This window comes from Orycteropus afer, unplaced genomic scaffold (assembly GCF_000298275.1).
Source record: "Orycteropus afer afer isolate SDZICR_OR568_19922 unplaced genomic scaffold, OryAfe1.0 scaffold00061, whole genome shotgun sequence".
NCBI lineage: Eukaryota > Metazoa > Chordata > Mammalia > Tubulidentata > Orycteropodidae > Orycteropus > Orycteropus afer.
In genome coordinates this window covers 10,135,661-10,150,074 of record NW_006921648.1, presented here as the reverse complement: position 1 = coordinate 10,150,074, position 14,414 = coordinate 10,135,661, and the positions used below count along the sequence as shown (strand labels likewise).

Genomic DNA, 14,414 nt, shown 5'->3' with positions numbered 1-14,414 from the left:
AACAACAATACATGTATATCGAAGGTCCCAGCCTTGAAACTCCATGGAGTAGTTCTACTCTGTCATGAGTCAGAATCAATGCACTAGCAATTAACAACATATATATTTAAGAGCTCTAGTGGTGCTATAGTTACAGCATTTAGCTGCTAACCAAAAGGTCAGTGGTTTGAACCCACCAGCCTGCTCTGCAGGAGAAAGATGAGGCAGTCTGCTTCCATAAAGATTTACAGCCTTAGAAACCCTAGGGGGCAGTTCTACTCTGTTCTCTAGGAGCACTGTGAGTCAGAATCAACTCCACGGCAGTGTGTGTGTGTGTGTGGTTATCCCTTTAACTTTTCATCCAGCTCTGAATCCAAGGAGAGCCAGCTCCATCCTGGAGTCCAGGCACCAAGCTCTCCATTGCCCCCTTTCTTTTCCCTGGTGGAAGGCAGACAGAACAGGACTTTGCCTCCCAGGGGGCACTGAGGTCACCAGGTCAGGCTGGGCTCTGCATGGCTCCAGGGACACCATTTCCATTGCAGCCATGCAAATGGCACCCTTCAGAGTTGTGCAGCCCACAACCTGAACACCTGTCCTGGGCAGCCCTGGCTCATTTCTCCAACCTGCCCACTCTGCAGGGAAATCGCCCCGCTGTTTTTCTCCCTTCTAATGAAGATGGCCCTGGCTGTGAGTGACAGCCCAACAGAAGGTTTCAGTGAGCATTTCTCAATAGAGGATGGTAGGACTCAGGCCTTCCTGGGCTGATCTGTGTTGGGTGTGAGTCACCAATTGGTTGAGTCTGGTCCCAGGGCTGCAAATTCTGGAAAACCCCTGCTGGTCTGGAAAGCCCACAGGCAGGCCTGCCCAAGAAATGCCAGCGGGAACATGGGGCCAAGCAACAGTTGCTTCTCAGCCTCACCTGCCCCGTCCCCATCAGGTGCCAGCCCAAGGAGGGGACAGGGGGTCAGTGGACTGCACAGCCACCCCTGCTCCTCAACATCCACGTTCCAGCACTTAGCGCCCAACTCTTCCTCGACTCCCTCATCGGCATTCTTTGCCTACCTGACTACCAGGGTGAGGACAGGTTTTCCAAATCCAGTCATTCCCAGGCCACCTTCCCTATTTTGCCATATCCACGTGCCACCTGGATCATTCACTTTATATTTCTGTTTAAATAGAATCATTTAAATTTTTTTTAAAAATGTGGTGAGTTGTCACCAAGTTGGCTCTGACTCATGGCACCTTTACATCTAATAGAATGAAAACATTGTCTGGCTCTGCTGTCTTCCTGATTGTTGGTATGTTTGCCTCCAGTGTCGTGGCCACATGTCACCCATGTCACAGAGGGCTCCCCTCGTTTTCACTGACCCTCCACTTTGCCAAATACGACATCCTTTTCTAGTGATCGATCTTACCTGATGACGTGCCCAAAGTAGGTGAGGTGAAGTCTGACCACTCTTGCTTCAAAGGAACATTCTAGTTAACTTTATATCAATTCTGCAAATGGAAAACAAACAGGCTAGCGGTGACTAGAGAGCAGCTAGGAGACAATGGGCATGAAAACAGTAAACATTTCAGGAAACCCTCAGACGGTTGGCAGGAGTTTCTGGAGTCCAGCTGCTGTCACTTGCTAATAAAGGGAGATCTGCATATGGACCCTGGAGGCTGGGTGGTTAAGTCCTTGACTGCTAATGGAAAGGTCGGTGGTTTGAACCCACCAGCCACTCCGTGGGGGAAAGGTGAGACAGTCTGCTTCTGTAAAGATGACAGCTTTGGAAACTCCATGGGGGCAGTTTTCTGTCCTATCGGATCACCATGAGTTTTGTTCATTTGTTTTCCACACATGGTAGAGGCAGACAGAGAATAGCTCTGGAGTAACCAAAGACTTGAGAAAGAACTGACGAGAGGCTAATGGTCTAGTTTTCCCCATCTTTCTAGAACTTTCTCCATAGCACTGCTCTGATCCTACAATGAGATGACTCGCCTGAGAATCTCAGTGCCTGCCCGGCCAGGAGAAACACCAGTGAACATTCTCTGTGTCACTGGGTACGGGTCCCTCTGCTGGCTCGCACAGCGCTTCCTGGGGACTGCAAAGGGGCCTCTTTGTGGCCCTGTCCCCCACAATGTCCTGCATGCCTAACCAAACCAACCATATCAAGTCGATTCCAACTCCTAGCGACCCTATAGGACAGAGTAGAACTGCCCCCATAGGGTTTCCAAGGCTACAAATCTTTAGGGAAGCAGCCTGCCTCATCTTTGTCCTATGGGACAGCTGGTGGCTTTGAACTACCGATCTTACAGTTGGCAGCTGAGTGCTTTAACCACTGCACCGCCAGAGCTCCTCTGCACACCAAAGGCATCCGATAAATGTATGTTTTAAAAGAGGGGCACTGGACAGAAGTTGAGCTTCCATGAGGCTGAAGGAAAGCCCTTGTCCCAGAGCCTGGCACACAGTAGGTGCTCAGTCAGGGTCAGTCTAGTGTGGACTAGAACGTGAATGCCATGGCTGGGGCATGGTTCCGGAGTGTTCCGCGCACCACTGGGTCCTCTGCCTAGCACAGTGCCTGGCGCTTACTTGGGGCCATTTGTTAAATCAGTGAGGGAACGAATCATCGGATCTTAAATCATAAGTGAGCAAATGAAGAAATGATTGAGCCCATAAATGAATGAGTGGCAGTCCTTTTCCAGACCCAGGAGGCCATTCTTTTGTAAAATTTCCAGCCCCTGTGAGGCTGCACAGGGCCAGGGGGTGGAGAAAGACAAAGAAAGCAGGAGTGAACAAAGCTCCATCCACTCCCCTTAGGAGCCCTGGTGGTGCAACGGTTAGGCTCTTGGCAGCTAGCGGAAAGGTTGGCAATTCAATCCTACCCAGTGGGTCCACAGAGATTATAGCCTAGAAAACCCCACAGGGCAGCTCTACTCTGTCACGTGGCATCACTGAGTTAAAAAGCTGTTCCACGGCCCCCACCAACAATAGTTACTCCCCTCAGAAGCATTGCCTGGTCCTCCCCAGCAAGTCCTTGTTGGCTGCCTGCGCGAAAGCAGGGCTGGGCTGGCAGGCACCTCTGCCCCTTGTCACCAGCCGAAGTCTCGGTAACGGCCCCCCAGAGCGGGCCTCCCAAGTAAGGATGTCCAGGTGGCAGGGTGGGCAGCCATTTTCAAAATGGACAGGGCAAACACTGGGCAGTGTGGTGCCTACAAGCATTTTTCATCTATATAAGGCGTTGTTACTTCCATATCTGCTGGGGTGGGGTTTTCTGAGCTTTGTACATGGGCCCTGCCTCCAGGTTCTGAGGAGAAACCTCAGGGCTTCCAAGAGAAGTGTTCCCCCACTTGAGTGTTTAGATACCGGCCAGCCCACATGCCTTCTGGGCTCAGAACATTCTTAGGGGATAAATGTTTAATCAGCGCATAGTCGGAGGGCGGTGGGTGCCTCCCTGAGGGTCAGGCAAGGGGCAGCCTGTTGCCAGGTGGGCCTTGAAGGAGGCTGGGAAGTCCCCCTGCCGTCCAGCCAGGAGAAAGCATTCTTTTGTCTTTGTGAGACAAGAAGTGCCATCCTTCTTGGCTTTTTTCTCAAGTGAATAGAGAGTCCTTGGGGGCTGCAAATGATGAAATGCACTCAGCCGCTACCTAAAGGGTTGGAGGCCCCTCAGAAAAAAGGCCTGGTAATCTACTTCTGAGGACTCAGCCACGGAAAACGCCACGGAGCACGAAGCCGCTGGGGTACACGTGGCGTCGCCACGGGTCAGTTTAACTCAACAGCAACTAGGATGGTAACCAGGGAAACCAGGACTTCAGTTCTTTGGAGAAATTGTCCTTTATGCAATTCCTGGGTGCCCACAGCTGTGATACGGGCCCAGCCCAGTTCAGTGGTCATCCTGGCACCTGTTAGGGTCTGTGAATAGTTTCCAGCTCATGCAAAAGGAGGAGAACAAGACTGTCAAACCCTCAAAGAAGGGAGCCCAGCCCCTCCCCAGGAGGGCAGACACATTAACTTGTTATCAGTTTTCTCCTATTTGGAAATCAGAGATAGACAGCATCACATAATTATTTATTGTGGTAAAATGTACACAGTATGTTGTTGTTGTTATGTGCCGTCAAGTTGGACCTGACTCATAGCGACCCCTCCTTGAGTTTCCAAGGCAGTATCTCTATGGAAGTAGATTGCCCCATCTTCCTTCTGAGGAGTGGCTGGTGGGTTTGAACCACCAGCCTTCTGGTTAGCAGTCAAGTGCCTTGAGCACTACGCTACCAGTATAACATTTGCTATTTCAACCGTTTTCACATGTACAACTCAATGCCACTGATTAGGTTCACTATGTTGTGCACCCATTCCCAAATTTTTCCAAGGACCATCTAAGTTTTAGGGCAGAGTGCTCCCCAACTTTGGGGTACAGAAGAATCACTGGGGAGCTGGTTAAAAATCTAGGCTTTGGGACCCTATTTGGATTGTTTGCCGGTCCATCTGTCCATCCTTTCTTCCCTCTCTCTCTGCCTCCGCCTTCTCTCCTTTCTTTCCTCCCTTCCCCCTCCCTTCTATTCAAAGCATGTTTATTGAACTTCTCCTATGGGTAGAATTACAAGATTCAGCAAATAAAGGTACAAGATGCCCAGTTAGATTTGACTTTCAGACCAAATGAATCACTTTTTAGTGTGAGACCCAATTATTGCATGAGAAATGCTAGCAGCAGCAACAACAACAAATCATCTTTCCTCTGCAATTCCATTACCTGGGCATTCTGTAGGTGATCTTTCACCCTAACTCTGTGCACTGTTCTGGGCAGTGGAGACACACACGAGCATGACCAAGCCCTGCCATCTTGGAGCTTACATCCTAGTGAGTAAGACAGAGAACCATCTGCTCACGAGCACCTAGGTGTGCTGGGGGTGGCACGTGGTGGTTTCCTTTCCCTTGGAAACACTGGGGCCCCTCCTGGCCAGACTGGCTCAGTGGCCAGGTCCTGTGGACTCTCGGAGGGGGCTGCTGCCCCTCAGTAGGATGTGGGGGTACGAACTTCATCTGATGAATCTTATCTTGGATGCCCACGGCACATCTCCACTCTAGCTGCCCACCTGCACTGCCTGGGGCAGTCCATGTTCTTTTTCTGGAAACTTGCTTTTCAAAGGAACATCCAACCAACCAGCTGGTTACCCTCGAGTCAACCTCGACTCACAGCGACGCCACACGTGTCAGAGCAGAATTGGGCTCCATAAGGTTTTCTGTGGCTGATCTTTCAGAAGGGATCACCAGGCCTTTCTTCCAAGGGGCCTCTGAGTGGACTGGAACCTGAAACCTTTCAGTTTGCAGCTAAGCACAGTTAGCCAATTGAGCCACCTAAGGGACTCCCCCAAGGAACATCCATGGTACAAATTGGAACCACAATGCAGTACTGCTACACACCCACTAGAATAGCTAAAGTTAAAATTCTGCCCATACCAAGTGTTGTAAGTGGAGTAATCGGTGCTCTCCAGCACTGCTGGTAGAGGTAAACAGGTACAGTCACTGAGGCAAACAGGTTGGCAGTTTCCTAAGTTAAACATACACCCAGCTTACAATCCAGCAATCCCACTGCTAGGTATTTATGCAAAGCCTAAGTCCACCAAAAGGTGTGCATACAAATGTCCTTAATGGCTCCATTTGTAATAGCCCCAAACTGGAAACACCCCAGATGTCCATCATCAGCTGACTGGACAAAAATCGTGATAGATTCGTATACGAGGTCCCTGGGTGGCACCAAGTGTTTGCACTCAACTATTAACCTAAATGTTGATGGTTTGGACCCCCTGGTGGCACAGCGGCAGAAAGGCCTGGTGATCTGTTTCGGAAAAGATTACAGTCACAAAAACCGTATGAAGCAGTTCTACCCTGTCACACGTGGGGTCACCATGAGTCAGAATCAACTCCACTGCAACACGTCTCATCCTGCCCCTCCACACAGTGGACTAGTGCTGAGTAAGAAAAAGCAGCGATCGGCTGATGCCCGCACAACCTGGGTGATTCTCAGAGTAACTGTGCTGAGTGAAAGAAGCCAGACCCCCACCCCCCAAACGGTAAGATCCCAATTCCAGAAATGCAAACAGACCTATAGTGACAGAAAGCAGATCCGTGGTTGCCTGGAGGCAGGGCAGGAGGGTGGGTTATGAGGAGGCCAGGGAAACTTCTGGGCGTGATGCTGCCTATCTTGATCATAGGGGTGTATACATATGTCAAAACTCAAGCAAATCGTAATTTTAACTCTGCAGTTTACTGCATGTCAATTACACCTAAGAGAGAGCTATAAAAATGGAAAACTGTTTTTAAAAAGTCACGTATAAAGGGCACGCACAGGAGAGGCTGGGTGGGGGTCAGGCTGTGAAGCAGGGGTGAGCTCCAATGCCAGGGCAGGGAGGTGGGGCAGGTGTGAGAGGGGGAGGGGACACAGACAAAGCAGAGTGGGCCCTGCACCCTCCCCAGGAGCAGCTCACCCTCTGAGTGCCTGACACTGCCTACCCTGCTGGAAATAGACTTGTGGGATGTCCATTCACGGAGACACAAACCATAGCTCAGCCTGGAGGAGGGACTGATTTCAATGAGGAGGATTGGGTGAGGCTTGTGGGAGACCACGGGTTTGAACTAACTGGTCTTGTATTGGAGAAACTGAGTGGTAAGTCAGCAGCTGACCTCTAATGAACACTGGCATACACTCTTGTAAGTGCTATGCATGCAGTATCCCATTTGGTCCTTACAACACCCCTATGGATGGGCACTCACCACCCCCATTTTACAGAGGAGGGAATGGTTGCAAAACTTGGCCAGGTCTTATAGCTACCAGGTGACAGTCCTGAGATTGGGCCCTGGTAGTCGGGCCTCAGACTTCACACCCTTCCTAATGCCTGCCTTCTGCCTCGGAGTACACGTGTGTGAATGCAGAATATATTGGAAGGTTTGGGTATGATTTGGGGGGGGGGGCTTTGAGACCCTCCCTTTAAAAATCATTATCACTAACCATTAGTCTACAATGGAAAAGGTAGGAAGTGTTGAACGAACAGAGAGCCAGTTAGCCCACATCACATGCAGACAGCCCCATGGTAATAATGTTTATTTTATTTAGATGAATGGTGACCTCTGGGTGTGGATTTAGTACAAGGTTTAAAGAGTAGCTCAGAGCAACAGTCTTGGGGGTTCCTCTAGACTCTAGCGATCAAGTAAGTCTGGCCTTATTTCAGATTTTGAATTTGTTTGACATTTTTCTCCCATTCTATCTGGGAGCATCCATTGTGCCAGAGGGGTCAGTAGGGTAGCCAGGCACCCTCTAGTTCTTCTGGTCTCAGAACAGTTGAAGCCGTGGTTCATGTAGGCTGTCAGTCCTGTCGACCAGCTTCGTCTTTGAGTCTTCAGTTTCCTTCTTTCTCTTTTGCTCCAGACAAGTGGAGATGGGTCCTTGTTGGTTGCTGTCAATAGACCCCCAACTATTGGTGAGCCTACGTACAACAGAACAAAATGCCACCCAGTTCTGCACCATCTCCAAGACTGGATGCAGTGTGTACTATTGTAATCCATAGAATTTTCACTCGCTGTTGATTTTTGAAAGTAGATCACCAGGCCTATCTTCCTAGTCTGTCTGACTCTGGAAGCACCACTGAAACCAGCTCATCCTCCTAGGAACATACAAGCCCCCACTGACAGATGGGTGGTGGCTGCACCTGAGGTCCACTGGCCTGGAAAAGACCTGGGTCTCCCACACAGAAGGCAGAAATTCTACCTCTGGACCACTGTTGCCCTCAATATACTGACAGATGTATAAAAGATGATCCTTAGTTGTCATCTTGTTTCAATATGGCGGGCCCACTCACAAAGCCAATGCCCTTGAACAAGAGAGCAGGTTGATCTCAAGCAGCGATTCTATTGAGAACTTATTGGTCATTGTTATTGGACAATATTGAGATGGGGAGTGGCCTTTCAAAGTGGTATGGAACCCCCAGGCAAACGAAGTCCAGCTCTTTCTGGTCATGGGTAATGCTGGCACACCCCTCTGCATGTTGGGGGGCATCTTGGCAGAGTATACTGCTAGGGACTTGTCAGGAGCAAAGCAAAGGCAACCTTGCCATTGGGCCCTACCAAGTGTGGGAAGGGGTGCCAGCATAGCCCATCCACAAAGAACCTTCGCGTAGGAGAAAGGCACCGTGACAGACAGACCTGCTCACAGATCTAGGGCTGGGCAGTTGTATGGGCGGAGATGGACATCTTAGCTTCAGTGAGTGATGTCCGTAGGTTCTGAAAGGTTTTTTATTAACCTTTCTCAGTTCTGGGTGTGTTTGTGGTTGACCAAATGCAAGATCAAGTTCTTTCTGGTAATAGATTTTGCCAGTGTGCTTTAAGGAGCTCGGGGGTTGTAGCAGTTGAAGCATTTGGCTGCTAACCAAAAGGTTGGTGGTTGGATCCCACTAGCTGCTCTGTGGAAGAAAGATGAGGCAGTCTGCTTCCATAAAGGTTTATAGCCTTGGAAGCCCAATGCGGGGTGCTATGAATTAGAATTGACGTGATAACAGTGAGTTTGTTTTTTTCTTGGTGTGCTTTAGTTTTCATTACGGAAAATTGCAAACACTCAGAGAAGAGAATCACATAGAAGCCCCCCAGGTACCCAACACAGAGATGAACGTTTTGCTTGCCTTTGCTGGTGACTGACCTTATTCATTTCATTACCTATTGAGGTGTAACAGCTTTACGATGAAGTACACAGCTTGACGAGCTGTCGCCTTTGTGTACAACTAGGAAACCTCCATCCCAGTCCCCGGCCTCCATCTTGTCCCTTCCTGGGATCTGCACTTTCAGAAACTTCAGGCACAAAGAGAACAATAGAACAGTTGCTGTCTAGTCAGCCCTGACCCATGGCGACCCCGTGTGTGTCAGAACATTTCAATGGCTGAAGGAGACTGAAAATGTACAGTGTTTTCAGTGGCTAACGTAGATTGCCAGGCCTCACTTCCAAGGTTCCTGTGTGTGGGCTCCAACCCCCAACCTTTCGGTTAGCAGCTGAGAATGTTAACGGTACCGCCCAGGGACTCCTGCAGAGCACAGGGTGGCATTATATTGGGCCAATATGTCTACAGATGGAAAAGTCTGACTTCTTTCCTCCCTTCCTTTCTGACTTCCTAGCTCCCACCTCCCATCCTTCCTTTCAAGCTTATTCATTGACCTAGTTACTGGTCTAATTTGGAAGGTAAACTCTGGGTTATAAAAAGATTAAATTGGCATTGGAGATTAACCACTGTTTTGGGTTGTGTTAATTTTAAAAACCTTCCTGCCTGCCCACCTGCCTTCCTGCCCTCCTTTGCCTTCTCACTGAACGCTGGCTAACTGCTGGTCAGGCTGATCCCTACAGTGGATAAAACCAAACTAACTCATTGCCATAGAGTTGAATCTGACTCATAGCGACCCCCATTGGGTTTCCAAGGCTGTAAATCATTACGGAAGTAGATGGCCCCATATTCATTCCGCAGAGCAGCCAGTGGGTTTGAACCGCTGACCTTCTGTTTAGCAGCCAAAATGCCTTATCCACTACACCACCAGAGCTCCTTTATAGTGGATCCAAAAATAAAACAAACCTACCACCATCAAGTTAATTCCGACTTATAGCAAATCCTCCTTGGGTTTCCGAGGTGGTATCTCTATGGAAGTAAATTGCCCAATCTTCCTTCCGAGGAGTGGCTGATGAGTTTGAACCACCAAACTTCTGATTAGCAGTCTCTAAGTCTAGCAGGCTTAGGCACTAAGCCACCAGAGCCCCTTTTATAGTGCAGAGTGGAGATAAAACTCAAACAAAACCACCCTTGGTGCTTGCCCCTCCCCAGCGTTCAGTTTCCTGGTGACCAGAGATGACTAAAGCTGATTCCTAGGAAGAGTGAGTTGCCTGTCCCTGGAGGTGTTCCAGGTTGCAGGCTGTGTAATCTAAGCCTCTGACTAGAGGCTGAACTGGCTGACCTCTGTTTGTGGGATGAGTCCAGAGGAGGCTGGAGGGTGGTGACATGCCCACGTGTCCCTGCAGACGCTCCAGGAGATCTTCCAAGCAGAGAACACCATCACGCTGCTGGAAAGAGCCATCATGGCCAAGGAATGCCCGCTGAAGGTGGCACACACGCGGCTGGAGTGCCGAACTCGGCGCCCCAACGTGGAGCTGTGCAGGGACATCCCACAGTTCAAGTGAGTACCAGAGGCCTGGAGGCCCCCAGGGTCCAGGGAAGAAGGGGTAGGTCTCAGGAGCTCCAGGAAACCTGGTCTGAAAAGTCCCATCACTCAGCACATTGGATCCCACAACTCAACAGCGCCCTGGGCAGGAGGTCTGGAGGTCAAGGTCCGGCCTGGCTGTCCCTCTGTGCACTGCGGTCTTCCCAGTCATCTACGTGAGGGATGGTTCTGTTACTCCTCTGTGCCCTGGAAAGCCTCCAGCTTTCCCTACCAGAGTCGAGGAGAGGAAGCCTCTGAGGCTGGACACCTGGCCTTCACTTCTGATAGCTTCACGCTCCTTCCAGGCTCCAAGAAGGAGGCAGGCAGCTCTTGCCCCCCTCATTCTCCCGTTTCCTCTCTGTAGAGTTCTTCCTAATGAGCCCTCAAGCACCAGAGGCTGCTGAGTCAACTCTGACTCATGGCGATCTCATGTCTCAGAGCAGAACTGCTCCCACAGGGTTCTCAATGACTGATAGTTTTGGAAGTGGATTGCCAAGCCTTTCTTCTGAGGTGCCTCTGGGTGAACTTGAACCTCCAGCCTTTCTGTTAGCAGTTGAGTGTGTTGACCTTCTCCACCACCCAGGGACTCTGGTGAGCCCTTGGAATAGCCCGAATGTGTCCTCACTGGGCGGGCTGTCTTGCTCACCAGCACACAGGGGGCGCATCAGTGTTTGTTCTGGTTCCCTAGTGCCTCTCTGACAGGAATATACCACCAGTGGGATGGATCGAACAAACAGGAGTTTATTCTTACAATCTGGAGGCTTCAAGTCTACATTCAAAGTGCCAGGCTCTAGGGGCTGGGTGAAAGCCCCTCAAACCTTGGGCTTTAGCTCTGCCTCCTGCTGCCGGCCCACTGAAGCTAGAGGTATCTCTTCACTCAGACAGCTGCTGGCTGCTGAGACTGACAAGCCCAAGGTTGACAAATGAAAAGGCACAGTCCCGATGTTACCAAACTACATGACAGGCCATTCATTCAAGTCCATTGAAAGTCCTGAGGTCAGCAGAGCATGGTAGGCTGCTGAACAATGACATGGCTACATGCAGGGTTCCAGCATGCCATAAGCTAGAGACCGTTCCCCAAGGCTTCTCCTTATATACAGGAAGCAGACCACATCTCTAAGGCAGCTACTCAGCTGCTCACAGTAGATTCCACCCTGGAATTGATTATCAATCTCGTCACTGGGAATACTAAATCCAGCTGCCCAGCCACTCAACCAAGCCCAGCCAAGTTGACACACAAACTGAACTAGCACCGTGTTGAATGAGCTGTGTCTCCTCCTCTGCTCTCACCCAGGCTCGTGAATGAGGTGTTCACCATCGACGACACCTTGCAGACCCTCAAGCTGAGGCTGCGGGAGACGCAGGACACCCTGCAGCTGCTGGTGATGACCAAGTCCCGGCTGGAGCACGAGCTTGCCATCAAGGCCAACACGCTGTGCATCGACAAGGTGAAGTGCATGGGTATGCGGAAGACCTTCCCCAGCACCCCACGCCTCGTCGGCTACACCTGAGCGGCCGCCCGGCCCTCACACCCTGCCCTGGGCCGGCTCACTCCGTGATGTAGAGTTGGTAAAGTCAGAAACACAAAATGCACATTTTCTCTCTTTCCTCCTATCATGAAAAATATATATTAAAAGCCAGAATAAATGTGGCAAAACCAAAGGTCCAGGGGTCATTCCTTGGTGCAGAAGAGGCTTCCTGGTTGGCCCTGGGCAGAGACAGAGCTTTGCAACAGGAAGCAGATCACATCCCTAAGGCAGCCCTGGAACGGAAGGGTGCCTTGTTCTTTCACCTGTTTGTCCATTTAGGAGCACAGTGTAAACCTTGGTATCCAAAGACTGGACACCAGAACTCAGAGGTCAGAGCCCAGCTCTGTCACTTACAAGCTGTGTGGCTTCGAACACATCACCTCTCCTGAGTGCCCACAAAATGAGGTTACATAAAGGCAGAGGTAACTGTTGGCAGTGTGGGGCGGGGGAGCCTAGGCCTTGAAGGCAGAAGTCCTAGGGCTGAATCCCAGCCTTGATGTTGTAGGTGTCATAGAGTTGGCCCCCGATTCGTGGTGACTCCATGCCCAATGGAACAATACGTCGCCCTGCCCTATACCTCTCCCATGATCAGGTGGGGATCAGACCCACAGGGTTCTCACAGGCTGATTTTCAGAAGGGGATCACCAGGTCTTTCTTCTTAGTCCATCTTCAACTGGACACTCCAGTGAAGACTGTTTAGCATCATAACAACACGCAAGCCTCCACTGACAGGTGTGGGGGTGCCTTGGCCGGGAATTGAACCCAGCCTCCTGTGTAGAAGGGGAGAAGTCGACCACTGACCCACCAACACCTTCCCACGTCATATAATCACTCATTATGGTGTATTTGTCAAAACTAAGAAATTAACACTGCACCAATACTATTAACTAAAGCTCAGACTTTTGGGGTTTCACCACAGTTTCTGTGGCTGCCCTTTCCTCTCTCCCAGGATCCATCTGGGGTACCACACTGCATGTTGTCTCCTCTTGGCTGTGACGGTTTCCCAGTCTTGCCTTGCTTTCTGTGACCTTGGTAGTTTTGAAGAGTACTTGTCACATACTTTGTGGAAGGTCTGAATTTGGGCTTGTCTAGTGTTTTTCTCTTGATTACACTGTGATTATGTGGTTTTGGAGATGAGCGTCACAGAGCAGCCTCCTCCTCATCCTGTCACATCAGGGGGCACATGACATCACCACTGACGTTGGTCTTCCTCACTCAGTTGAGGTGGTGTCTGCCAAGTTCATTCACTCTAAAATTACTGAAATGACTGGGAAGTTTTCCCTTTCCATACTCTGTTTTTTGGAAGTGAATCTCTCAGTCCGGCTACACCCAGGGTGGTCCAGCCCCATGTGGAAGAAGAGTTACCTACATATGTTGTTTTCAATTCTTCTGGGAAACAGTTAAGTCTCTTTTCCTTCATTTGTCCGGTCGTTGATGTCTGTCAGTACAGATTCATGTATATTTATTTCCAGTTTGAGCTATAATCCAATTCCACGTTATTTCTTTTACTGCTCAATTTGTTCCAGCTTTGGCCACTGGGGCCTTTTTCCAGTTGGATCCTGTATCCCTTTGACATGCCTCAACCCTTACTTTCTGGCACTTACTTTCTAGGCCCCTCTTGTGTTTTTCCTGCCCCAGCCCTGGACTCAGCCATTTCTCTAAGGCGTGGTGCATTTATTTATTGGAGAATGGGATTTAGAAGCCCAGGCCTGGGCGCCAGATATGCTCATTGCTAAGAAAAGTTATCTTTCATCATCATCATCATAAAAGACTATGGGTTTGGTGCTCCCAAGGCCTCGGATGAGCTAGGGAGAAGTGCTTCTGGCAGAGTGATGAGACCAGAAGGTAAAGTAGTCAGGGGGATAGGGAGGCCCTGAGATTTTAGTCGCCTCTGTACCCTTGGTAAGGAGCTCTGGTGGTGTAATGGTTAAAACACAAGGCTGCTAACCAAAAGGTCAGCAGTTCAAATCTACCAGCCGCTCCACAGGAGAAAGTTTTTGGAACCCTATGGGGCATGTCTACTCTGCCTTCAGGGCCGTTATGAGTTGGAATCAACTCGATGGCGAGGGTTTGTTTTGGGGTGTAGTACCCCGGTCTTCACACACAGTGGATGTCCCATAAACAATTCATGAGGTGAACAGTAACGGCTAACAAGGACATTCCATCTCGTACTGGCAGTGATTGCTGCATTTTAGGGGAAAGGAGTATTGCCCTTGGGTGTGGGGAGGGTACCCCCGTCCTATCTGCTCCTTACAGCCGAGGGACCAGGAGACGCAGGATCACCCTGCAGCTCCCAGAAGCTGGTACACGGACCACAGCCTCCCAGCACGTCTCCCCTGCTGCAGACGTGGCCCAGGCAGGAAGTTCTAGAGACACCCCAAATGCTGGCTCCCTGCCAGGCCTGAGCACCAACTGGGAGACCTGGAGGGTTTTTTCCCAGCTGACCTGCTTCCCTATTGGCTCCAGAGGGATCTGTCCAGCTGGCTCCAGGAAACACTTGGCCCCAGAGGAGGGTGTGTGTGAGTGTGTATGAGTGTGCACGTGTGTGAGTATGCATTTGTGTGTATGTATATGTGTATACGTGTGTATGCATTTGCACACATGTGTGTGCATGCATGTGTTTATGTGTGTGCATGTGTAGGCGTGCACATATTTATGTCTTCATACATGTATGTGCATGTGTGTGTAGTATGTATCTGTGT

At 50.2% G+C, this 14,414-nt stretch overlaps 1 protein-coding gene across 1 annotated transcript in view; it reads left to right on the top strand.

Moving 5' to 3' along the window:
- Positions 1-11,694, top strand: part of TEKT5 (tektin 5) — a 51,228-nt gene extending 39,534 nt beyond the window's left edge. The window contains exons 6-7 of the mRNA XM_007939621.1: positions 10,005-10,159; positions 11,478-11,694. Of these exons, the coding sequence (XP_007937812.1) occupies positions 10,005-10,159; positions 11,478-11,694 (372 nt within the window). The remainder of the gene's footprint in view (positions 1-10,004; positions 10,160-11,477) is intronic.
- The last annotated feature ends 2,720 nt before the right edge of the window (positions 11,695-14,414 follow it).